At 34.4% G+C, this 25,870-nt stretch overlaps 1 protein-coding gene across 6 annotated transcripts in view; it reads left to right on the forward strand.

The window, feature by feature from the left end:
• Positions 1-25,870, forward strand: part of CDH18 (cadherin 18) — a 552,389-nt gene that overhangs the window by 370,070 nt on the left and 156,449 nt on the right. For all 6 annotated transcript variants that reach the window (XM_021283817.2, XM_065052617.1, XM_021283818.2 and 3 more), the window contains one exon: positions 11,105-11,602. In XM_021283817.2, coding sequence (XP_021139492.2) covers positions 11,375-11,602 — 228 coding nt within the window. In that variant the 5' untranslated portion in view covers positions 11,105-11,374. The remainder of the gene's footprint in view (positions 1-11,104; positions 11,603-25,870) is intronic.

Below are 25,870 nucleotides of genomic sequence, written 5' to 3' on the forward strand. Positions count from 1 at the left end.
TCCTTTTCTTCAGTGTTGGATTCCTGGGTCATAGATTTCTTTCTGAAGATTTTTGTTTATTGGGGGTTTGTGACTTAAATTATTTCTTTTTTATTAGAACTAGAGGGTATAGATCCAATGAATGACATGATTCGGCAGTTGCAGGAGTTGATTCACTTTGTACACCTGTGAAACAATGAGTAGGAATTAACTGAACTCATACAACTTAATTGTAGGCTTCATTAAATATGTTCGTAATAAAAAGTTAATCTAGCCCTGCAGAATCTGAAACAGAATCTATGGACGTCTAGATTGATGAAATGGCCCCTGGCGTGTTTTATAGGAGATCTGAGAGGGGAAAGTTGTTAGGTGGTACTCTCTAGGGATTTCTTCATCACCAAGGAGAAGAGCTGCCACATCTCCGTCAGCAGCTCGAGGGAGACATGTCCTGTCCCTCTGACTGCAGAGGCATGTCAGACACTAATACATTGCAATATCTGTGGATTTTGCCCTGCTACAAATGGCAGTGGTCAGGCACTAGGCTGCTTTACAGAGAGCTCCAAATAACACCGTTCACATGATTTGTGGCCTTTTATGTTTCCATTCACTCATTTCCTCTTTCAGGTTCTTCCATTTTACCAATATCTTATCCCAAATAACTTGCTTGAAATTACCTTTTCATTATTTGTCTAAGTTTTTCAACAAGTGCACCCGCACACGGTATTTCTGGTAGTGTTTCCTAGGTACTCTCAGCTTTAAAAAGGCATGACTGAGATAGTTACCTATGCAGTGTGGACCTTGCAAGATCTGATTGTCCAAAAAAGCCCCCACCTTCTTCTGGAATGGTCTGTGAAGTTCAGCTGCTTCTCACATAGGTCTCTCTGAAATCTAGCCATTCCTCATGGCTCTGTCTATAACTTCTTACGCTGTTATCTGTTGCATCAAGCAAGTTTTGTCATGTCTAGTGGTTTCTGACCTCCTGTTCAGGTAGCTTCACTCCAGGCAAGTGTGGCATCCTCTTTCCCACAAGCTTATCTGCAGTGAAACAGTTGTGTCCAGCCTAGAAGCTGACCCTGCTTTGAGCAGAGTGTTGGACTAGGTGATGGCCAAAGGTCCTTCTCAACTTGTTCTATAGGGTTCTGTAATATTACACACATGGTATCAGGATATTGTAAAATAGGTAGAAAATTACTTCATGCCACTTTCACTGAAGCCAGGAGCAATTTGCTTTGGTTTCATGTAGTGCTCAAAACAGATTCGAACTCAAAATATAATTCAGGTCACTGTTTCTTCTTTGCAAAAAACAAGAAGACAGTATTGTTTTGACAGTAACCGGCTCAAAGAGATGGTCTTACCTGTCAAAAGTTGAGCAATAATTGACCTCTTAATGCTGATTTTTCAAAAACTGAATTCATAGAAGGCACTCTGAAATATTTTTTCATATTTTTCCAGGTTTTTATATTGCTGTAATTAAGGATTTACTAATAATTTTATTGTGGGTTTTTGCTTCTTCAACATTTATAACTCAAAACCATACTAACTAACTAACTAACTAACTAACTAACTAACTAACTAACTAACTAACTAACTAAATATATATATATATATATATATACATATGCAAGATGCTCATTTACTGAGAAAATCTGTTGGTGCGGAATGCCACTGAACTTCAAGTAAAAGCTGCTCTTTGGTGAACCTGGAATTTTGCCCAGTGGGAACTGGAGTATTTTCATTTGAATCCAGCATATAGAAAATTGGCTAAGTCAGTCATAACTGTGATGGACAGTTACAGATAAAAAAAAAAAAGGAAAGAAATCAACTTGATTGCTATTTGAGGAAAAATATCTGCAAGCTGCATGCATTAAATGAAGAACTTATTGGGAATTTTCAGTCAGAAACTTATTTAACTGCAGTGTTTCAATTTGTTAAAACCAAAACTTTATAGAGAGGATGTTTCAGTGGTAAAAAGAGGCTCTAAATTATTTACTTATGCCATTTAAATGTTTAAAAATTAAAATTACCTTTGCTTTAAAACCTAGCTGATTTTTAATGTTATAACATTCTACTTAAACATAATATTTTGTTTATATTAAATACAATTCACTTATTTACCTTGACTCGGTTTTATTTTCTTTAATGTTTTCAGTAATGTTGCTACATTAAAAATGGAACAAAAGATCTATTTTTCTTCCTGTCTTGTGAAGTACCTAAAAAAAAGTTGATTATCTCAGAAATAACGGTGAGAACGTATGTTTTGATTCAAAAGGAAGGGAAATATTGGCCAGCAAAATTGTATTTTAGTCATTTTCTATGTTGAAATCTATTTTAGGCATACTTTCTTGCCGCTCTTAACACACTGAGAAGCATATGTTTTTGAATTTCAAGCATACACAGTAAGATTTAAAATTAAAAGGTTTGGTCATTTAATGTTTTTATCTAAAACACTGAGATTGAAGTTTTTGTAAACAAAACCATACTTACAACTCTTCTAACCTAAGCAACATATATATATATACTGCAGATTATGTATTGCTGAAAATTCTGTAATAAGAATGTAATTAATAATGTATATTATTTTTAAGGAGTTGCAAGTACACAGTGCTGAACTGGTAGCACGCTACTGGAGATAGATGTATTTAACTCTTTTTTTAAGCATCTAATGTCTACATTGGACCACTCTTTCTTTCCTTATTTTTCACCAGTCATGTGGGGTGCTACCATACTCCTCAGAGGAGCTCGTGCTATTCATATTTGAGAAATAATTTGTTAGGACAAACAGTACCTGTGGATTACACACAAATGGACTGTTGCAAGATCTTTCTATTTAAACTGGATAATTGTTTATCAGAGTCTCATGTGTTTGCTTGGTTCCCTGATTGAGTGACCTGACCTTTATAAATGGGAGGAATTACTCGAGAAATCACTGAAATCTTTATTCTGATAGTAAGTTCCTTAGGAGGAGAAAAAGCACAGAAGAAAAGTGTCTGCTGCTTTGAGAATGTAAAAGGAACTTTGTGTCACCTTGCACATCTGTATTATCCTGGACTAGCTACATGGACTCCAGATATAAATGTAGATGGATTTGTCTCTGGTTGAGGAAAAAAAAGAAAGTTGTGAGTCAGATTCATGAATCATCTCTCTGTATTTCACAGTTGTTCCCTTCACAGCAGGTAATGGCATGATCGTATGTGCAATTACAGTTATAGAAACAGTGGCTGGACTTATTTCTGACTAATTGTGTTGTTACTGTGTTGTGGTTCTGACAGCCACTCTTTGTGCAAACCATGTGAATATAATTGCAAAAAATATTTCTTCAGTCATTCATTGTGGCAGAGCACTATCCTGAAGTTGCTATGTGCCTTCTTGTCATGCATGAAATAGTTATGTATGCTGACTGAGGGCAGGCATTGAATCCCTTAATCTTGTTTTAGTGTCATATTTTCACTAACTGTACAATGTAGTCTTTAATTGTCTGTCTGCATGTGTTTGTTGTTCATAAATTAAGTATTTTTTCTGTTTTGTTTGCAAACTTTGTTCAAGGAAGATTGTATGTTGCTTTATTCATCTGCACTCTCATAAAATGTATTTGCTCAAGAGGGTAGCAAATCCATTGGTTTGTAGTGTTTAATAGTTGCCTGTACCCATTCATGAATAAAAGAATGCCTTCTAATAACCCTCTTCAATGTATTTTCCAAAATCAGTAAATCTTTTAAATCATCTCCACAGTTAATCACTCACTGGATCCATTTATTTTTAAAAACAGTGTAACACATTGCAGCTCTTCTTGCACATCATCTAACCAAAGCATCAATTAGACACACTTTTAAAAATCCTGTTATAAGATTTCAATTCCATGGCAGTTCTAATGTATTTCCAGCATAACAGTGCAGGTGAGGATCTGATGTCATCTGCCTGTTTGTATTCTAGTTATGAAAACTTATTTTCTTGTGTGAATTTCAAGGGCTGTTAGGTTTTTTTTTTTATGGGACATAGCTGGTTTGTATGTAAAAAATGATATTTTTTTTTTTTAACATAAAGGACTGGACATCCCCCAATCTAAAAAAAAATAAGTTCTTCTTGTTAATAACCAAACCATTTGTCTCTGAAAAACATTTTCAAAAAATAAAGAGGTTATCTTTATATTGTATCATGTTACGTGTCAGTGTGCCTAGAATCCTTTATATGGGCTATGTGATATAGATCTCCTTTGCCATAGAATGTGCTGGACTAGTTACCTAGCTGTAATGTGTTTAAGTTTTACTGTTTGTGAGTGGTGCCTCAGTCGATGCTATCCATTAAGAAATCCCTAGTTATTAGCTACACATATGGCCACATTGCTTTTTATAAATTCTAAGTTCCTGTTAAAGCTACTACTTTGAGACCTTGGTACAAGACAGTCTTGACAATCTCGTTTATATAAAAAAAGAAAAAAATATATATAAAGCAGGTGTCAGCCCAGTAACTATTCAGGAGGGGGTTTTTGCCACAAGTAACCTTAAAACCTTTTGAATTTTTCTTGTGATTATTTGTCTCCTAAGGCTCTTTCAGCTTTTCACACCCTCTGTTCATCCTGGTGATGCTGTTAGATAGGGTTCCAGTGGGGTTTTGTCCTCTGGGGAAGGCCATCTGGATGTAACACATGACTAATCTATTTTAACCTAGGTGTTAGAAGGAAACTGTTCTGCCCAGGGCTATTTGCACTAGCCCAGCATTTCTGTTGTTTTTAAATTGCAGGTGCTGCTATGCATTCCTTCCAATCTTCTTGATAACAAAGTCTGAATTCTAGTTCACATACCTCCTTCTGTAAGGAATATGGGGCTTTTTCTATAAATAAATTTAAAAGATTTTATTAATACCATGTGTATTCTGTTTCATGGCCCCAGCTAGTTTAAATGATGCAACCTATTCTAGCTAGCACGGTAAATTTTAAGGCCTCATAAAGTAACAGGTAGTCCGGAATCTGAACTGCTTTAATACTAGAGATAAAAGTAAAGGAAAAATTAAAATGGGCTTTTATCTAGAACTTGAGTCAAACCAATGCTGGCTAATTGTTAGGGCTGCAGTCAGGATTTTAAAGGAAAGTTTTGAAATTTTTAATTCCATCTTGACAAAATAGTCAGAATTTTAAAAGTAAACTAGAAATGTCAGTGTATTAATACTAAATGAAAAGTCATCTTATCTTATTCCTTTTTCGATCTCCAATATTAATAACTTTTACAAAGGAAAGGACCAGACTAATCTGTTGTTCTACAAAAAAAGAGAGTCCACAGTTGTGTTGTATTGAAGTTTCAGGTATGAACTGTCTAAAATTGAATGTATCATGCAAATAAAAACAAACACACAAATTGTTTCAGTTAAGCCTCTGAAGTCCAAATCAGTTTAAAACTAAGAGCATGGTCAGTAGTTGTTAACCCAAAGGAATGGCTAAGCTCTGGGTTTTTGCAATCTTTACAGAGTAATAATAGTGTCTTGGTTTCTGTGACTTAGAAGCTACTGAAATTTTAGAGTTGAATCAGCAAAACAAGAAATATTATTTAATGAAAATCTAGCAATAAACATAATGAAGTATATAATTGAGAGTAAAAACAATAACTGGAAATAATATCTGCCTTGAATAGAAGAAGAATTAGAGAGGTAAAGACACATTGTCAGATATAAGCACTTGGGGAGAAATCTTATGTGATACAAACTGTAGAGTTAATGGGGGCTTCTGAAATTGTCTCCATGGATCTCCAAGCCAATACGAGGAATGAAGCCTCATAAGAAGGGATTGTTTGGCATATGCTTCTCAGTCAGGATACTACTGAAAAATCCATCATACAGTACTACCGAAGTAACTTTATGAATTTAAAATGATTTAATGCTAACTTTGTACCTAAATGCTACTTCTACCTTTACAAAATCAAGTGAGAAGAATAATTTATTAATTCCTGGACAATGACTGGTTTTGGATATCTTATTACAAGTTAGGGCATGTAAAACATGTATCTATCTTTCTGTTATTTAGTATAATAAGTTACTTTCCAGAGCACCAGCTAGCTTGCTATTCCAAATGAAAGATTTGTGTTTGAAGTTTTGTTTTCACTGTTTTATAATGGCCAAAAATGTGTGATTTCCCTTTCCTTAATAATATCTGAGGATACAGCTGCTGTTTTTGTTTGTTTGTGGGGTTTTTTTGTTTCTTTCTTTCTTCCCATTGGCATTTGGCAGACAGCAAACTGTTTCATTCTTCAAGAGGCAGGAGGTAAACGGGGAGAAGAGACAGAAAATGAGGGCATTTATTTTAATTTTCTTGATTATTTATTATTATTATTATTAGTTTAAGTTTTAGTTTTAATTTGGGCGGTGTCAGCGAGACTGGTGTGCTCATCTAAGTAATTTTACCTAATACGTTTTTCTGATTGTAAACTGAATGTAAGAATATCACAGCCTTTCACACATACTGCATAACAACCTGTAATCATTGAGCTTATACAGTTGTCCTTATACCGTTATGTTACATTATATTGTATATATATTTTCTTATCTGAATCAAATGTGCCATCAGTTGACTTGATCTGTGAGTTGTCTGTGAAAATGTGGAAGTTAGAACAAGATCTTTTCAGGTATGGAAGGTAAAAAGCATGAGGTTATTTCTATTTATTTTGTAAAAGGGAGTTTATATAAAATAATTTACTAAGTGAAATAACACTCGCTTCTAGATCAGCATAGACTCTTTTTGATTTTTGGAAATTAGAAGTGGTCTTTACCAAAAAGCTGTGTGTAAATGTGAAAGAGTGGTACAAAAATCAATGCTCCTTGACACTGTACAGTCATCAGCTGGGTTTGTTGGCCTAAAGCGAGGAAGAAAATATTCAGTGCTCTTTTGTCTCTGTTTCTTTAGGACAATGATAGAGTTCCAGCATGATAAAGATTAAATTTCAGAATAGTAACATATTTACACATATATTTAGCAATACTTTTGGAGTTCAATATCCCATGCAGTTACTTTACAAATTAGAGTTTCATTAAACTGTTTGAGTAAAAAAGTAGTCCAGTTTCTCATTTCTAGAAGATCTGTTAATATGGAACTATAGTGTCAAAACATTACTAGGTATTGAAGTTACATTTTTCCTCGTTTTTTATCTCATACACATAGATAAAACATAACTTCAAGAAAGGGGCAAGACATTAACATGTAACACAGTTCTTAAGTACTTTCCAAAGCAGTTTTGACACCACTTCTGTCAGATTGATTAGCATGTGCAGAAGGCACTGTATATTAAAAAGCACTGATGATTGTCTATTGTGCCTGTATCACATAGGCTGAGGATACACTTGGTGCCTCATTTTTTTTCATGTAAAGTCCCATAACTCAGCTCTACCAGCCCTGGGAAAAGATCAGCTACAGATGAGTCATTTGCCTTCACTTAGCTAGAAATTTTACTTTTTTTCTGCCAGTTATCAGAGGTCCACAGGAGTAATGTATACTCTCTTGGCAATCTATCAGCCTCTTCAGGAGGATAAAACAAAAAATAACATCCTTTTTTTCTCTCTGATATTAGCTCATTATTTTGTCTTCGGTCTCCAGGTCAATACACCATTCTTTCTGCAGTTCTGAAGTATATAACATTGACAATAGACTAAGCACAGGAAACACAGGAAGAAAGTAATATTTTCCTGCTGATTATGTCTAAATAATGATGTTGATTTGAAGCCGGATGGATTTTTGATAATGGAAGAATTTGGTCTGACAGGGAGGAAGTCCAGAGGGCAAAGTGCAGAGGGGGAAGTAAAAAAGTGCATGAGAAATGCAATTTCTTACAAGTTCCAGAACTAATTGTCACTCCATCACCATGGGACTTAAACGGGTCCCTGAGGCATGTGAGAAGAGATGTGTGGAGCTGTGCTGAATGTGCATCTGCCAAACTGAATCATTCAGATGAGTTCAAATGCATGGTCAATTTGATTATGGAAGATGTGGGACACTGAGATTCAGGACAAGTCTCCACTACTAAGGGTGCATCTCCTAATGATGGGGAAGCACACACATTTTGCATCACTGTGCTTATACTGGTTTCCTGGGAAATTATTATAGTGACTTGCTGCCACACTAAGCAGTAACTGCTCTGCTGGAATGATTTCCAACAATGCTGATGGAACTTTCCCACTTCATCTAATTTAATTATTTATTTTAATTTTAACTCACTCTGACATTCTCTTGAGAAACACAACTCATTTTCATGAGTGCTCCCAGGAGACAGCAACAACCCAGGTCTACTCTGCAGTTGCATACATCATTATAACAAAAACCATAAAGGAAGACACTTAATCTGAAGATGCAGACAAGAGCGCTGAGCAGTCAGCATCTCAATATGTTAGCTTCAGGCAACAATTTAAGGCATTTCAGAAACTTCAGTCCTTATTTTTTTTTTTTTTTTAGTCACAGTTCAAGTTTGTCTATTTTTTACTTTACTCTCTCTTCCGTGTTAAGCATTCAAGGTCTTTCCATCTGTACTTCCCCTTGTAGACAACCTTTACTGTCTTTATGGCAGAGCTGAGGTTAGTTTTGGAGGACACGACAGATTTTTAATGAATGTTTATGCTAGACATTTAGTCGGAGGGTGCTGAGTAAATAACAATAAAGACCTTTGTACTGAGCCTTAATTAGGCTTTAATTTTAAAAAGTGTTTACCAGAGCAAAAACACTTGAAAGAATCTTCACTTAAAATCCTTCCTCTTTTATTTAATTTGTTGTATAAGAAACGATTCTCCAGCCTTCATGCACAACTCAGAAATAATGGAAGCCTGAACTTCTAGGCATGATTATAACAGGAAGTAGATGCCATTGCATTTTTTCGTTTCATTATTGTTATTATTTTAGAAAATATTTGTTCAAAATAAATAATTTTAAAACCTTGATTTTGGGAACAGGTGTCTAACAGTTAATCTGTGGATTGAGTTAAATAACATAGTGGTTTTGGCAAAATATGAATATAATGTCTCCTAGTTAATGTTGATGTTAAGAAGATTGGATATTTTTGACATAAAGAAGCCCTTCATAGTTGACTGCTTATTTGTTCTAAGTCATATATGAGCTAGACTGTAAAATATCACAATTTACAGGCTCCATATTTGCATTTTTTTTTTCTATGGATGACCTTTGAGACAAGGAGAAACAAACTTCTGTATAGTAAATCTTGATTCGTTGGTATCTTCTGCACTCATTTATATTTACTCTTTTATGAGGCAAGAATTTTCCACCACCACCATCTTCACTGTTTTTATAAAGGAAAGCTCAGTAGTAATGATTTCAAATACATTTTAAATGTGCCATTATGAGAAATCTCAATGTACTTTATATACCATTTTTAACTTATTATGCACTGCTTATAGTCTTATGAGCTGCTCCCAGGCATTTCTCAAGATGGAAACAAAGGGGAGAAAAATAATACTTCAATGGCTAAAACTTCAGCATTACCATTTTGTGAGGTACTGCTTAATTTTAAAGTACTTCTGAAGTATAACAATGACTAATCTATTTAAATAGCTCATCTGTAAATATAGAAATCTTTAGAAGGAAATTGCATGCCTCAAGGCAAAAACTGATTTCTAGCAAGAACCAGGAAAGAATGCAGAAAGACAAGGAAACCAAGATAGAAGAGTATATAGTTAGAAACAAATGTGAGGCTCAGAATATCTGCATTCTGCCCCTGGTATAACTTAGACTTCATACAATGTTTAGCTGTGAAAAAATCCTATTAAATCATATTTATACTTAAAGAAGGTAATAATACATCGTGTGTATGAATCTGTTCTGAGATGGGATGTGACCAGTGGTTTTGTCTTTATAGAGGTCAAGGGGAGATTACATTGATATGGAAATAAGAAGCAGGGTCTAAAGGTCTACAAATTTCTTTCCTCAATGGAAAATACCAATGGAAAATACATCTTTTCTGGGTATTTCTTGAAGCATTCTTCCACTATTCCAAGAAAGTATGGTTGGGCCTCCAGTATTATTATGGATTTTAAAGAGGCATGAGGGAAAAAATCTGCAGGCAAAAGACAGTTTATGAGCCTCCTTCCACTGCAGTGTTTTTCTGTCTGATTTCTAATTTCTCATTTGGTTCTTTACACATTTTTAATTTGTTCTGTTGGGTTCCCATGAAACTTGGGAAGAAAATCAGTTTCTCTTTGTTCCTGTTTACATAACTTGTAATGGCTCAATGATACTCAAACAAAGTGAATATTGGCAGACTTTAAATTTTTGTAGATATCGTTGCATGTTTTAAGATTCCTAGTTGATTGATCTTTGATAACTTCAGATACTGAACAAATGGTTACTTTAGAGTAACTATTTCTCTGAGGTTGAAGAGTTATTTTATTTCTTTCAAGGTACATTATGTGCTACATCAACTTCCATGCACACTTCCACGTTTTACTATTGTAAGATAAAAGGTTAGACTTTCCTTTTTAAAATTGAGAGAAGATGGTCACTGGGAAATTAGATGCTTCTATAAAAATAATATTGGTCATCTAAACAATAGTACCTGAACTTTCTGTCAGTATGAAATAATTTTGTGAGGTTCCAGTATGATGTTGATTGGAATTTACATAAAGCACAGAGGGTAAAAATGCACATTTTTATTGAAAGTTCCTTATAGTATGTTCTAATATTGTCTCAGAATCATCAAGGCCCATTTAGCAGAGTTTCTTTTGAAATCCATCATAGCCTTGTTCTTTTCACCACGTTGGATCTCTGGGTGGTGTACTGAAGATCAAGAACTCATGTGAAATGAATTACCAATAACTGTTCAGCTACTGACACTGTAGCAGTGATTTGATTTTACTGCCAGACCAGGTCAGTGGTTTACAGGTAAAGGCCAAAGGAACTGCCCTGAATCATCCACTTTTTAATAATGTGTATGCTTTCATAGCTTGGAGAAGCCACGCTAATTCTTAAGCTATTTTAATAAAAACAATCTGAAAATACTTTTAAAGGAAGGATTGAAAAGAAATTTTGCTAACAATGAGAGTCTTTGAGAGACTGGTTAGTACAGCTGTGAGTGTAATTTAAGGTCAGAAACCTGAAAATTGCTGGTTTTAGTGACGAATAAGTGGCTTTCTTTTCTTTCCCTATTAGAAAATGGTCGTCTGTTGAACTCTGTTGTGAAGACCTTAGAAGATATATCAATTTTTCCAGTCAGCTTTTCATAATGTAAATAAAATTTGAGCTTTCCCAAATGGGCAGCTAAACCATGAACAAGAAGAAAAACCCATTTCGGACTGTATTTCTGAACCAGGCTTCACCTTCTGTCTTGGGAACTTCCTAAAGGATTACTTCCTAAAGGATTACAACTGAAAGAGACAAGAGAAAGAGAAAGAAAACCTTGAACAGGAAGCTTAACCTACAATGAGAATTACAAGTACCTCTTGTATCTGCCCAGTCCTAGTTTGTCTCTGTTTTGTGCAGAGGTGTTATGGAGCTTCTCACCATGGCTCCATCAAGGTGACTAGAAATCAAACCAAACACATAGAAGGTGAAACAGAAGTACATCATCGTCCCAAGCGTGGATGGGTGTGGAATCAGTTCTTTGTTTTAGAAGAACACATGGGACCAGATCCTCAGTATGTAGGAAAGGTAAGGTCATTGTCTTCTTTTTTGTTTTGTTTTTTCCCATCCTCTGAAATGTGGCATTGAAAGAAGAAAACAAGGTATTTCCTTAGATGACACCTCCTTTTTTAAAAAAGGACACCTCTTGGATTGTTACAGACATGCACAGTGAACTTGCCAACCAGTTGTCTATGTATACTTTCTGTGTTAATTATGAAGAAAAAAGATAAATAGAAGTAAATAGGATGAAGGTATTAAAATGTGATAAAATGCCATTCCTTATGAGCTCAGTTAATCATGGCATGGGTGCAGCTGGTCTCTTACAACAATTCTATAGAACCCCAAATGCATGGGGCTTAAATATGTCACTGCTAAAGATTTTTCCAGACTATTTCAGAATAAGATTCAACTCTGGTTCAGGTAATACTGTAACTACAGTCTAGGTTCCATAGTGTATTCCTTCCATTCTGAGGGTAGGGTGGAATAGGACACCTCCAAAGGGATTTCCTCTGTGACTTTCTTCTTAAGAAGAGGCAGGACATGTGTTACTTGTTACAGTTTTTAAGAAGCCTGTGAGATCAACAAGCCCTGCATTTAGATTTTGACATATTATATATATTGAGCTTCAGACATAAAATTCATGCTGATGCAGTTGTAGACTAGCTAACTGAACGCTGGTTTATCATGTGTAATGTGATCTGCATGGGTTTTAAATTTGCATTAAAGTAACACAAACTGTATATATAGCTTTATTGCAAGATATGTGACAGATGGAGTTTTTTCTCCCTGAATACTGTCTTTCAGCATTATGGCAGAATTTGTTATGTAATCTAGATGAATCTTAGTTTCCTTAATGAAAATGGAGGAAGATGTTTAATGTGAGGGGTCAAGAAAGATGGTCAGTTGGGATAGGGGCATGGAAAAGGAATGATTTCTTTTTAGTTGGGAATCTTCTAAATTGTATTTTGGAGTATGAAAAATATCAAAGGAAACCAGTAGCTTCTAAAGTCACAGATGTCTGGTAGCAAGGGCTTTCGAATTTGAACCGTATCATCTGAACTAAAAATAACAAGTGGAGCATCTGTACTTAAGATATTGTTAATACAAAGACCAAAGAAGAATTATCTACTTATGCCAATTTTAGTAAAATAACGAGTATTTCAGCATACTGAAAATTCTTGAGATTTATACAGGAAGTGTAAAGTGGGGAAGAACCTTTCTAAGTGGAGATAGTGGGTTGCATTGAGAGGGAAGTTTTTAAAATATGGAGGGGGGTGAGAAGATACGCTTCCTATCTTAGACCTATCTTGGACCAATTAGCATTTTAATGAATGATTTTGGAATAGAATAAACATTTTACAAACATGTTTCTGACAGAAAGCTGTGTAGGAGAATGAAAATGTCGTCTGGAAAGAGCTAGATAGCATGAAGAAGATTTGAATATGGAGATATAGAGTAAACCTTAGAACTGCAATGCAATAAGGCTCTTAGAGAACAATATTGTGAATTTATGTTATACACTACTGGTTTGTCAGGTGTGACAGAGGAAGATGAGGATCTGGTCACCAGATCAATTATTGCCTCTACTGTCATACCTTAAGGTAAATATGATACTAATCTGCAAAAGCTGAGACAATCAAACAGAGCTAAAGTGTTATTGAAACCATTGTGAAAGATGATGGTAACTTGTTTACTGCTCTGATTACTTTTGGCCAAGAAAAATGAATTTATAAATGAAGGTATACAGAGAAAAACAAATACTATGGTTGGAGTGGTGATAAATAAAATATTTTTCTTTAATTACTCCTACAAACACTAGTCAGGAACATGTATTATCCTATAAATACACTTCAGAAGAAACGACAAGGGAAAAAGAAGAGCCATTTAAGTTGATTCAGCTTTTACTTAAAAAAAAAAAAAAAAAAAAAAAGTTGTTTTGCTGGCCATGAGTTAATTTAGAATGGAAATAAGAAAGTAAATGAGATTCTGAAAGAGTTTACTAACAGGAAGAGTTTAAATAAAAATCTGAAGGGATTTCAAACTAAAGTGTACTTGTCTTTATGAAAGCATTGATAGACATGATTGCATGCAAGAACAGAGGCCTGGATTCAGTGAGCTAAAGGGTAGTCCCTTTCAATATTATGTTCCTATGATAGCATTATATATTTTCTTTAATCCTTTGACCACTCTATTAATGCTACATTTACAGAAATAAATTAGTAGGATTTCTTTTAATCCTTTGTGGTCAGAATGTGACTACATGCCTTGTTTGAAAATATTTCTTACTCTGTCCATACTTAGCATTTGTTCTTCCCTCTTGCTCAAAGAATTCCTAGTGGTATTCATAATTTTCTACTCTTAAGTATTTCAACATTAGCAAGCTCATCTTTGTAGAGGCTTTGTGGGACTTAGAAGCATCTATACTCTAATTTCCATTTGTTGTGAGATCATTCTGATGATCCAATTTACTGCAAAGATCAATCGTATTAGCTGAGGTATAAATTTTTAATTCAGAAAAAAAAAAAAAAAAAGGAAAGACTGGCTGAGACTGACACTAATATTGGTAATTAGCAAAATTTCTGTAGCGGTCACCATGCATGAGTTCCTTCTCATTTTGAAAAAGAGATGTTTTACTGATGTTGTGTTTAATTGTACACACCTCATCAAGGTCTCATTCCACATGCCTTTAATTTGGCAAGAGGTTTTCATGCAAAGCCTCTCAGTTTATGAAGGAGGGTTATGTGATTGGTGCCCTTTAATTCTGGGCTTCTGCTCAGTGGCAGCATGCCATCAGTTCTGTCAGTTATTAACTCTGTAGACTACTCTGCTTCACTGGTGAGAGTTTTGCCATTTGAGATCTGTCCTTTCACATTTTTCACACCCAATTTCAGAGTGACATCACAGAAAGCAGAGTCATTATGTACAATACTGTTAGAATTATTGCAGTCATTGTCATGGAAATGCACAATGAAGACAATAGGGTAGGCCTGCAATTAAAATGGTAACGTTTCTCATTCTTATCACGAAATGACTGTCAAAAGGATGGATTAGTTTCCTGCCATCATATGTTATACAACAAGTGTTAAGACAACAAGTCATCATTATATTTTAATATCAAGCATATCCCCATTCCTCAGTCATTATTTCATTTCTCCAAAAAAAAAGTCATATGGAGACTGGAAATCTGCATAAAATTAATCTGTATTAGCCATACTCAGAAGGCTTTTATAGAAACATGGTAAAATGCAGGTCTTGAAAAATGAGGTTGTAGTGGAAATGAGACATGATCCTTTTGTAGATGTTAAGCATTTTCTGTGGTTCTGGTATTACCAAACTCATTCCCTGCTGTTGCACTTGGGATAAGTCTTCAAAGTTTCAGGGTATGTTTTCCTGAACAAACAACTCCAAAAAGAGTTTTGTGTTTTAAAAAGGTATCTTTAAAGAATGTAAAACCACAGTGATTTCTTTTTTCTAAATTGATGAATTATTTGGTGAGGGTTTCTTGAAAACTTCCCAATGATCAATAGTGTTTAATAGTGTTTGTTCTGACAGACTGCTCATCTATGGGTGCAAGTGTGTGTGTTGGTGTGTGCAATGAAGAAACTGTGGAAATTTGATTAAGCAAGAACAAATATCCTTGTCTCAAATAAGCAGCTTGAACCCACAGAACTAAGCTTTCAGCTGCATATGACTTCTTGGCTTTTGCATCTCTCTGAAAACAATTCTAATGAAAACATGGCTGTGAGTATTGAAAGGGTGCATTCACTAGCTGGGTGCATTCACTAGCCCTGCCCATGGCCTGATGCGGAGGCAGTTACTGACTGCACCAGCTCAGAGGAATGAAGATTCTCCTGAGGAAATCTAGAAAAAACTGTGTTTTAGGGATGTAAACTTTAATGTTTCTCAGTTGCCATGGCTGATGTAGTTTATGTTTCTCTTGCATTTTCTGAAGGTTAGATAATTAATGTGTCAGGATATGAAAAATAACAATAAAAATATCAAATAAAGAATTTTAGGAAAGAAGAAAAACAGTACTTTTTTCAGTCCTTCATTTTGAGCCTTCACACCTCCCTGTCTCCAGAAGATCTGCTCCTTGTGATGTTTCTTAAAATTGATTTGCACTGGAAGCAAGTAATAACTATACATTCACTGTCCTTTTTAATTTGGAGAGAGAAGTAAATGTGCAGTGGTAAAGGGAAGAACACTGTTGGTTCGAGGCTGAGAGTCATGCTGTTAGAGGGAATAGCAGAGGAATATAATGAAAAAGACTGACACTTGGTTTCTCTGTGGACCTTTGAATCTCTGAAATACCAAACATATACCTCTTAATTCACTTCAGATGTCCTCTGAAACATAAATAGGAATGGCTTTTCAGGTATTCAGTTCTGTTTTTCAACTATATTTTTCTTCCCAGCTCTGGGGAGCAAGGCGAGTGACACTTTCCTTAGTTCTTACATTTTACCTGCAATTCAAAAAAACTTTCAGATTCATTTTGATGGGAGAGATATGAAAGTATGGAGTGGTTGGAAATGGGTGTGAATACAGACAGAAAAGGGAAGAGGAAAGCAACAGCTTTTAAAATGTCCTCAAATTATTGTGAACTGAAAGTTAAATTGGGAAAGAAATACCAAGTGTTATCCTAGATTTTCAAAGCTGTAAATCTATTCAATTGTTATTTTTCTCTTGAAAGCCGAAATGTAGCGTAACAGACTTGTCATTTAAAATTATTTTTCAAGGTAATATGGTGACATGTCACTACAATAAATTAGTTCTAAGACAGGACAGTGAATATAATCTTCCCATATCATATGAAGACAATTTCACATTTCAGATTTAGTGACAATAAGTATAAATATGTATACTTCAGAGTAATTGTTAAGGAAGAAATGAAGTGGAGTTTTACAATTGAAATACTTTTATCCAATGCTTGAGGTTTGCATAAAATCGAGTGCATCAGATATTTCAGCATAACCTTTAGAAAACATAAGCAAAGAGTTCCAAAACATATTCTGATAAAAAATATGTTTTTCATTATGATAAAGAAAGTGAAAAGGAGTTTATATATGTCTAAAGACTTCGCACATGGCTTGTTAACCATTTTCATGACTTTGTAAAAAAGGTATGAAAGTGGCTTAATCAGCATCTAGAATATAATGCATATAATTTTCTGCCTTTTAGGTGCCAGTTTCACAAGTGATATATTTAGGTAAAATAATTTTCCTCTACAGCTAGCAAAACCATGTTAGTAATAACAACCTAAATAGGCAAACACAGTTTTTTCTCCACTTTTATGGGCTTTTGTTAATTCTTTAAAATGTTATAGTAAAATAGACCTGTGAGGAAAATAAAAAGGAAAGGAGAGGGATTTGGGCTCAGCAAGGTTTAGACTCAAGTATTTAATGTGTCTAGTGTTAAAGTGATTAACTTTTTAATTCTTCCAGGGCCCTTAGAAAGGGGGAAGATCGACACTGAATGAATACACTTAACATTTGAGCAAAGATTTTACCTTCACAATTTTTATTTCAATTTAAGACTGAGATGTCTCCAGTTTCTTCCAAAGGACCTCCCTGCAAATCTGTGAAAGAGTGATATTATAAATATTTGCACTGAAAAAGTAGAGATTTATACTTTTAATATATCCCTTTTAATTAAAAGAAAAAGAAATCTTCCCTGTAACCGTTTCTCCATAACTCACTAACCTCAGTTTATACAGTACTTTCTATTTACTTCCATCTTCATGGTTTTCTCTTCCCTGGTTACTCAAAATCATATTCTTCCATGTTACAGCATTTTCACTGACTTAGGTCACTAACCTCAGATTTTTACAGTATTTTTTATCTATTTTGATCCTTATGCTTTTCTGCTCTCTGGGTACTCAGGTCCTAATTTTTGTCATCCTTACTCTTGCTAAATTACATCTTGATTCAGTGCCATTGAAACTGATGGAAAGCTGACACTGATCATATAGAACAGTGCCTATTTCTTTATTCTCCTATCTGTCTCCCATTGTTGCTCAGGGAGCAGCCTTACCAAGAAACAGAGGAAATGTGCCCTCTACATCTAAACTGCTGTCATCAAGTCTGAGGTCAGTATTGTACAATGTTGTATGGTCCTATATCATGTTAACCATCTCATTTTCTACCTTATTTTTATGAAAAGGTAATTCAAGACTTTTGCCAGCCCAAAAGCTTTTAAAAATTAAAATATGTAACTCTACTTTCATCAACAACTGTTATTTGGTTTCTTTTTGAGAGGTTGAGGGTGTATTACTCAAATTTTACAAGTCATAGAATGCTGTGGACCTTTAGGTTGTACTTGATATTTTTAAAATGGATTCTTTAGACATTCAAAGTTGTTCATTTCTCCTTTTTTGAAGAAAAAATCAAACTCAAGGGAAGAAAATGCTTTCATCAGCCTGATCAATCTGACTTTCTTCCAGTGTGTTCAAGCATATCTGAGGTTTTCTGAAGCACAGTACTTGCATTGCAGTTCTTTGACAGAAGATGGCTATATACAGACTGACAAGGGCATTTTGACTTGACAGACCAAAAAAACAGGAAAACGTAAACATATTGAAGCTCAGTCCTAGTCCTAAGACACGGGATAAAGAGTTTACCTGGTTTAAGTTCATTTAGGTCAATATGAATTTGTACCAAGAAGAAGTCTGGTCTTTTATGTCAAAACAGCAACATTGAACTATTAAATATAAAATGTCAAAGTAATAACTGTTTTTGTGAGGAAGCTTTATACAGTCTGTCAGTTCTATTTGCAAAACATCAGTTTGGTATGTGGGGACTGTTATTTCAATTAATGGTTTATAATAATTTTGTCAAGGTGATCTAATCTTCCCCAATGTTCTTGTGACAGAGTTTTGTTGTTGTTGTTATTGTTGTTGTTTTTATTCTTTATTACTTACCCGTTTGTGACTTTTTTGACACACCAACAGCTAAAGTTCTGTGGCTTTTACATGTTCTTTACACTGAATGACTTTATTGATAAAACTGATGCATTTTAGGTGTGGAACTGCCATTTCTCACTTAAATATTTTATCAGTAATTTTTTTTTTTTGTGGGGAAAGCTGGCCTTGTTTCTGCCTGAGTTATTTAAGTTTCTCTTTTATTGAATAGTGTTACCTTTAAAAAACAGGGCAGATTTTGGATGTGTCTGAAGTTGTCTGTTCTTTTTAGGGTGGGTGCCTCTTGCATTTTAGGATGGGTTTTTTTGTTGCTGACTGACTGCAAACTATCTTTTTGCATAACAAACAGGATATTTTAACTAGAAGGTCAGTGAAGACAATGAAGAAAGCTATGCCACTGGCAAAATTAAAATAATCTCGTTTAGTGGTGGTGAAGAATATGGTGCTTATACTTTAAATATCTACATTTTTCTGTTAATTGACTAGAAAGGTTCAAGGAAAGAGAACTGAGATAATCTTACTGATATCTCACTTCTATGTAAAATAACCATGCTAATCTTTATCTCTGATGATACTTGTTCTTGATACAGAGGTTCAGTGATGTTAATTACTGTATTGACATTCTGTAACATTTCAAGAATTGCTGCAGATTGCCAAGTGCTTTTTTCACATTAAGTTTTTGAAATGTCAAAAATCAGGAGATACCTGCAGTGTGGACAGTTTTAATATTGTGGCACACACATACTTTGTGTCAAAAATCATAGATACAGGTGTGGGATAGCATGTATTTAAATTCACCTTATGAAGAAATTAATCCAGTACAGCTACAGTGTATCCTAGAGAATTTTTACAGACACGTCTTGCTTTTAAAATAACACCATTACATGCAGTCAAAAGAAGATAAGTTCCTTTGAGTTAGATGAAGTAATTGAGTTTGTCTGAAGGGAATACCAGATAGATATTTTTAAATTGTGCTTCTGTACAACATTTAGGTTAATTTGCAATGTGTATGATAGAAATTACCAGTACTTTTTTTGTAATAAAGAATAAATGAATAATGTCTGAAAGCAGGAAGCACCATGATTACTCGAAACCACAGCTATGTGTAGTGGTGTCACTGGTGAACTTCAGTGAATGCTTCCCCTGCTGTTGTTTGGTTTCTTTAGTAATATGCTATTTTCTTCAGCCAGAACACTTACCATGAGGTTAGATTATAACAGATTTCTCTCCTTCATCTAGCCTTCTTTTCCATATTTGCTTATAGGTACTGATGATGCCTTGAGGCCTTCAAGCTTCTGTCAGATTTGGCTGGTATTGTCTAAGGCTCTAAAGCCACAGACTCCAGGGGCACCAACGTGGGACTGTGTGCACAAACACACACGTCTATTGGTACATATGTAGCAGCTTGATCACATAGATATTGCTTCTAATAGTTCATGTTTCCTTAGAGAAATGTAGTTTGGTGTCAAAATCAGAATTAGTATATCAATTCTCTGCTGAGTGACTACCATGAGGTTTTTGGTTTATTACTGCTCTTCCTGGCTGTCATAGTGACCTTTACAAAACATACCAGGTTGTGGCCCTTTCATGGACCTGTTTGGAAGTGAGGGCAGCTTCACTCACTGAGGGGCTCCTTCCAGTTCATGAAAAATAAATGACAAAGGAATTACTCTCTATGTAATCTTAAATAGAATTTGACTAAGTATTATAACATGTCCCTCATGTCCCTACTATGAATCATATTGCGTACAGCAGGAACATTATTGCATCAGGATGCAGGTGCAGGAAAATATTATCTTTTTCTAGGGTAAAGATGGCTGTAAAAAAAAAAAAAAAAAAAAAAAAAAAGGGGTTTCAGGTCTAACAACTGATTATTTCATCTCCAAATGAATGAAAATAGGAAAAGGTGAATATGAGCCTGCAATATCCTTAGGCTCTTCGTGGAGTTTGCAAAGGTTTATTTTCTTCTTGTATTCTGTATGGTATTGAAGGTGATGACTCACACTGGTTGATTTTGGATGTATTGCCTTCTCAGCAATTGTTCCTTGCTTTATTAGATACTTTGCCTACATATCGTCTTTCAGTTATTCAAATTTGATCTAATGCTCATATTGTATTAATTTGTGTTCTAGAACACATGCACTTTTTTAATGACAATAGAAATTTGTCAGACAAGAAGAAGTAAAGCAGGAGATCTAAGGTTTACATTTAAAAATTCTTCATTATTTCAAATTGTATAACGCTAACGTAGTCTATGAAACTAGTGGTGAATTTTTAGATTATCATTTTTGTAAATATTTCATTTCTAAAATACACAGGTATTTCAGATTTTTTTTTTTTTTTTTAGTTGTCAGGGTTAGCTCTAGTTGATTCTTGACAAGCAGATAGTTTTCATTTAAATAGTTATTCCCACAAGTTTATCAGCTGCAACTTAAACAACATTTTAATAGTAATGAAAAGAACACAAACATCTTTCTTTGGAAAGAAAGTGCAGAGGTTATACTTGCATTCAGATTATGCTCAATGACTTAAAGCCAACAACCTGAATAGAGGTGAATTTGTATGTCTTTAAAGTAGTCTTTGCATTCTTATGACCTTGAGTCTATTTGCTAAAGAGTCTATACCCTCCAGAATTTAGATGAGGTTTTCTAAAAGTCAAGCTGCCTGTACAGAGCTGTTCAAGATAGGAGATAGGACAGGTGCAAAAATAGATACCTCTCTGCAGAAAGATATTATTAAAGGACTTGGAGAATAAACTCAGCAGAAGAGCTTGTTCTAAGTCTGTTACTCAGGAGTAGGAGTGTAGCTGTCCTATATGTCGAACATTTGTATCAAGTCATCATGTTTCCTCTTACAGTAGCTCAAAATTTTTCCTTAGGTTATAAACAAAAATCATAATGAACAGGTATAACTGTATTCATGAATTTACTCTTGGGATTTATCTCGTGTTTAGTGTATAATTAATTTGTTTGTCATGGAGTATTGGTAAGCCCTTGTCTATTTTGTTGTCATATATGTGTAACCTTAACTTGCTGAAATGCATTTGTTTGTTTTGTTATCTTCCAGTGAATTATCATGCTCCATACTCTAGGCATTAGTATAAATAATACATCTTTTCCAAGTCTCATATAGAAGACACAGCAGTAATTACAGTTCTAGTGAAGAGGCCTTTTCATATCAAAGGAACCACTTAAGCCATTCTTGTGATAATATGTTGATAATAAAAGAGGTTCAATCCACAAACAAAACCCTTCTTTTTAATTAAGAAAGCCTGTTCAGGGAGAGGTTTCTGTATATTTTTACAAAACAAATGGAAGTGCTTATAATTAACACAAATACAGTCTCTTTTTGAATACATGGTCCATTTTTATTTTTGAATAAATGATGAATAAATTTGTATTGCTATATGTATTTTACTACTTATTATTAATTATAAATTTTAATTGTAAAAATCAGTAGTATCCTACAAGATATAATTTTGGATCTGGTAAAGTATTGCAGAAGCATTGTTTGCATACCCTTGATATATGAATGCTTTCTCTCTGAAAGCCTTTAATCAAATAATTACAAACTAACCATTTCAACAAATAAAAGAACACCTATATGGATGTTTCAGACATAATGTTAAAACTACAAGAACATTGTCATTACCCTGCTGACTGGAATAACAAAGTTGTCGATGGTGTGTTGAGGGTGTTCAAGTACCTTCTAAAGGCAGGAAAAAACACAGCGCTAATGGGAGACTTCACTTGCTCCCTGGAAGGCAGGATAAATTTCACATTGAGGTTGAACCTTGGTATCAAAAGGCTCTAACCATGATCAATGACTGCTTCATAAATTATCTGGTCATCAAAGTTCCAGAAGAAGAGCTAAAGCTAAACTTGATCTTAAGCAATGCTTAAAGCAATTGCAAAGCACCTGCCAGAAAGATGTGAAAGGCTAACAGATATTCTAATGACTGAACAGTGCAGAAGGGAGGGCAAAAAAAAGCAGAGTCTTTTTAAAAGATAAATAGGAAGGACTGAGAAAACTTGCATGTTAATTGTAAAACACAGTAATCCATCAAAGAAAGCTTGAGGAAAAGCTTGCAATATAAATAAATAAATAAATAGATTTAAAAAAAATCTTTAGCAACATCAGGTTGAGGAAGCCTATAAGAGCCTGCTGTGCCAATGAACAGTTGGGCTATAAAAGGTGTCAAAAGAACTAAACAAGGCTCTTGCAGAAAATACAGATTTTTTTTATTTTTTTTTTTTTCAATCTCTTTACCATGCAAGATCTTGGGAAGCACAGCAGGGTCCTTTCATGATGAATACATCAAAGGAAGAGACTCAAACTGAGGCCCTGTGGAAGAGACTATGGAACAAATCAACAAATAAACAATGATTAATCACATGTACTTTGTGCAGCAATACAAGAAGAAATACTTAACCAAATAACTTTGGTATATTAATGCTTATCTGAAACAACTTTGGTATCTGACAAAAATGTGCAGTAATATCAATATAACAAACAAACAGAAAAACTCAAACAAACAAATAAACAAAACCAAGAAAACCAACTCCTTAAAACTGAAATATGGGGAAAATTAATGCCACCAAGCATTTAAAACTATTTGTGGGAAGGAGGGTGAATAGCCAGATGACACATTTCATTAATTGTACTAAGTTATTGAGAAGAAAAATGGGAGAGACGAACCATAAAGAAATGCAGCAGAAGGATCTTGCAAGACTGAGTGAAATTCAATACAGATAAAAATAGAATTAAGCACTTGAGCTGAGTTGAGCAGTTTTAACTGAGTTGACAGTTACCACTCATTAACAAGACTGTAAGTTTATATTACCTCTAAGATAAACCTTGATCAAGTGATTAGAAAAAATCCTAGGAACAAATTGAATATTAGAAATCATTAGGAACGGAATAAAAATCACTAGTAATTATCTTACTGTAAACCTCATAACACACCAGTGTCTCAAGCAGAAAAAAAATACTTGTTATGTCCTTATCCTTTTCCCTAGTCTTGCAAAATAAACTTTTCTGAGGTCTACTTGGCCAATGTAATATATAGTTTCTATATGGGGAGTGACTAATTAGATCATCAAACAATCATCTTTATCTGAGAAACTCCACATTTGCAATTAACAACTTCAATTCTGGAATTACAATGCTCATTTAAAGCTGTTGTCTTTCTGAGTACAGGACTTCTTATAGGAAAGGATCATTTTACTTTCTTGGAAGTAGTATGAGTAACACCTGAGCAGGGGGAGGCTTTTCTGACTGAAAAGAGGTGAAGTGTGTTGGACAGTGGCCTAGACAGCCATGAGTAGTGTGAGGAATGTGAATCAGGAATGATTTTTCACTTTCCTTTCCTTCTATGAGCAGTATAAGTAATAAAATAATAGCATAACAGACTAGAAATAAAGAAAACAATGCAGTTCTTTACAAATGAAATTGATAAAACTGCTTAATATAGGATCATTTGGCATTTGATGTCACATCAGTGTTCCTAATTAGTCTCTCAGTAATTCATTGAGGTAATTCAGCAATAAAAACTATGGCACATTGATATTAAGAGCAAGCTGCAATTTGGCAGAAAATCCATGCATTTAAGAAGTCAGAGCTGCATGTCCATAAATATAGATAGTTGAGCTTTAGCTCAAACAAATGCTGGCAAAATTCACTTTTGGCCATTGCACACCTTTATCACAGGATTTATTGTCATATTAAATATTATTCCAAGTTTTATCATGTCAGAGGTTATTATTGATGAACCCAGCATTTCCAGTCCATCCTTGGTTCTTAGATAACTTTTCTTTTACATGTCTGTAATAGCATAAGCAACTCTTGTTTCACATTTTATTTGGAGGAATAAGTTTATCCATTTTTGCTCTATATTGTATGAAATCATTGTGGAATGTTTCTTTCAGAGTACAAGGAATACATTAATTATATAATAGATAGTTTTCACACTTAAAGCAAACTGGTAATTTACAGTGACTCATTCAAGATTTGTTTTTCTTTAAATCACTGATCATAAGGATAATGTAAAATCGGGATGTAGAGTCCAGGTGAAAACTGAAATCCATGCACATTACTATTCCTTATAACATTAACTACAATTTATGGGGAAGAAAAACAAACAAAAAAAACCACCACCAAAACCAAACCCAAACCTCAAATAAAAAAAAAAAAAAATCTTCCATCTTACAAGTAATCAGCAATACTCAGTAGCCCACATGGAATGCACTGTTTAGGAACATGAATCATGTTGTTGGCTTGTTTGATTTGTTTCTTTCCAGATTTTGACTTCAGGAAGTAGATATTTTGTAATTCTGGAAAATCAGATCCCACTCTTCCTCCTATATCTTCATTTTTAAAAGTGTTGCCAGATGTGGAAATCCTGTAATTGTTCATAGTTGTGACCAATTTCTTACTAATATAGCTATTAACCTTACCTTGAACTATGCTGTATTTCATCTATTATGTGTCATTTTCCTCTTGATGAATCTACTGCAGAAAGCAATAGTTTTTATTAAAGAGACACTTTTTGTCCCTTGAATGTAATGACTTCTTTGACTCCAGTGTGGATGTTGATAATTATTACAGTGGTTACTAGTAGCAGAAAAAAAATGCATATCACCTAATTAGACAGCATATGTGAATATACTTTACTGGAAATGAAAAAGTGGGAGTAATGTTCCTGTTTCTTTCACAAAAGAGACACACTATTAAGTATGAATACACCATCTTGGTAGTAATACACAGTAACCTTACTATGGCTACTTTTTCTTTTGATCTACTTAGATGTAGATTTTGGAGAAGAGATATGATCTTACTGTGTATTGTGTATATTATCAGAGAAAACTGGACCAAATAAGTCCTACAGAAATATAAGTAATCTTTACCCCCGAAGGTGCTATTTCAGCATAACTTAAGTAGCTCATAAGGTTTGTACGGACCACTTACACAGTAAAAAGATGTTCTTCTACATGTCTCAGAGGTGTTCTAATCTATAGGATATTAGTATTGATTTGTGTTGATTTTATGTGAGAAAACATTTTGTTTTGTTTTATTTTGTTTTGTTTTCCTGTCAGCCTTTGTAGCAAATGATAATGAAAAAAAATTCCTACGTGGAAACGTGATACAAGTATCAAACCACAAAGCAACCCTAGAGACAATGTAAAAGTTTCCCTTTTTCCGCAATAGACACTTTTGTAACAAGTTTTCCTCAGAACTGCCAGAATCATTTCTGATCTCTAAAATCAATTTTCTTCCCCCCAGAAAACCAACAAACAAAAACCAACAAACCAAACAAAAACCAATACTATTCAGGAACTGTCTTCATCAATGTAAGGTCCTAAGTACATCTGTAGGTGCAA

The sequence above is a fragment of the Columba livia genome, chromosome 2, assembly GCF_036013475.1.
Source record: "Columba livia isolate bColLiv1 breed racing homer chromosome 2, bColLiv1.pat.W.v2, whole genome shotgun sequence".
NCBI classification, from domain to species: Eukaryota; Metazoa; Chordata; class Aves; order Columbiformes; family Columbidae; genus Columba; species Columba livia.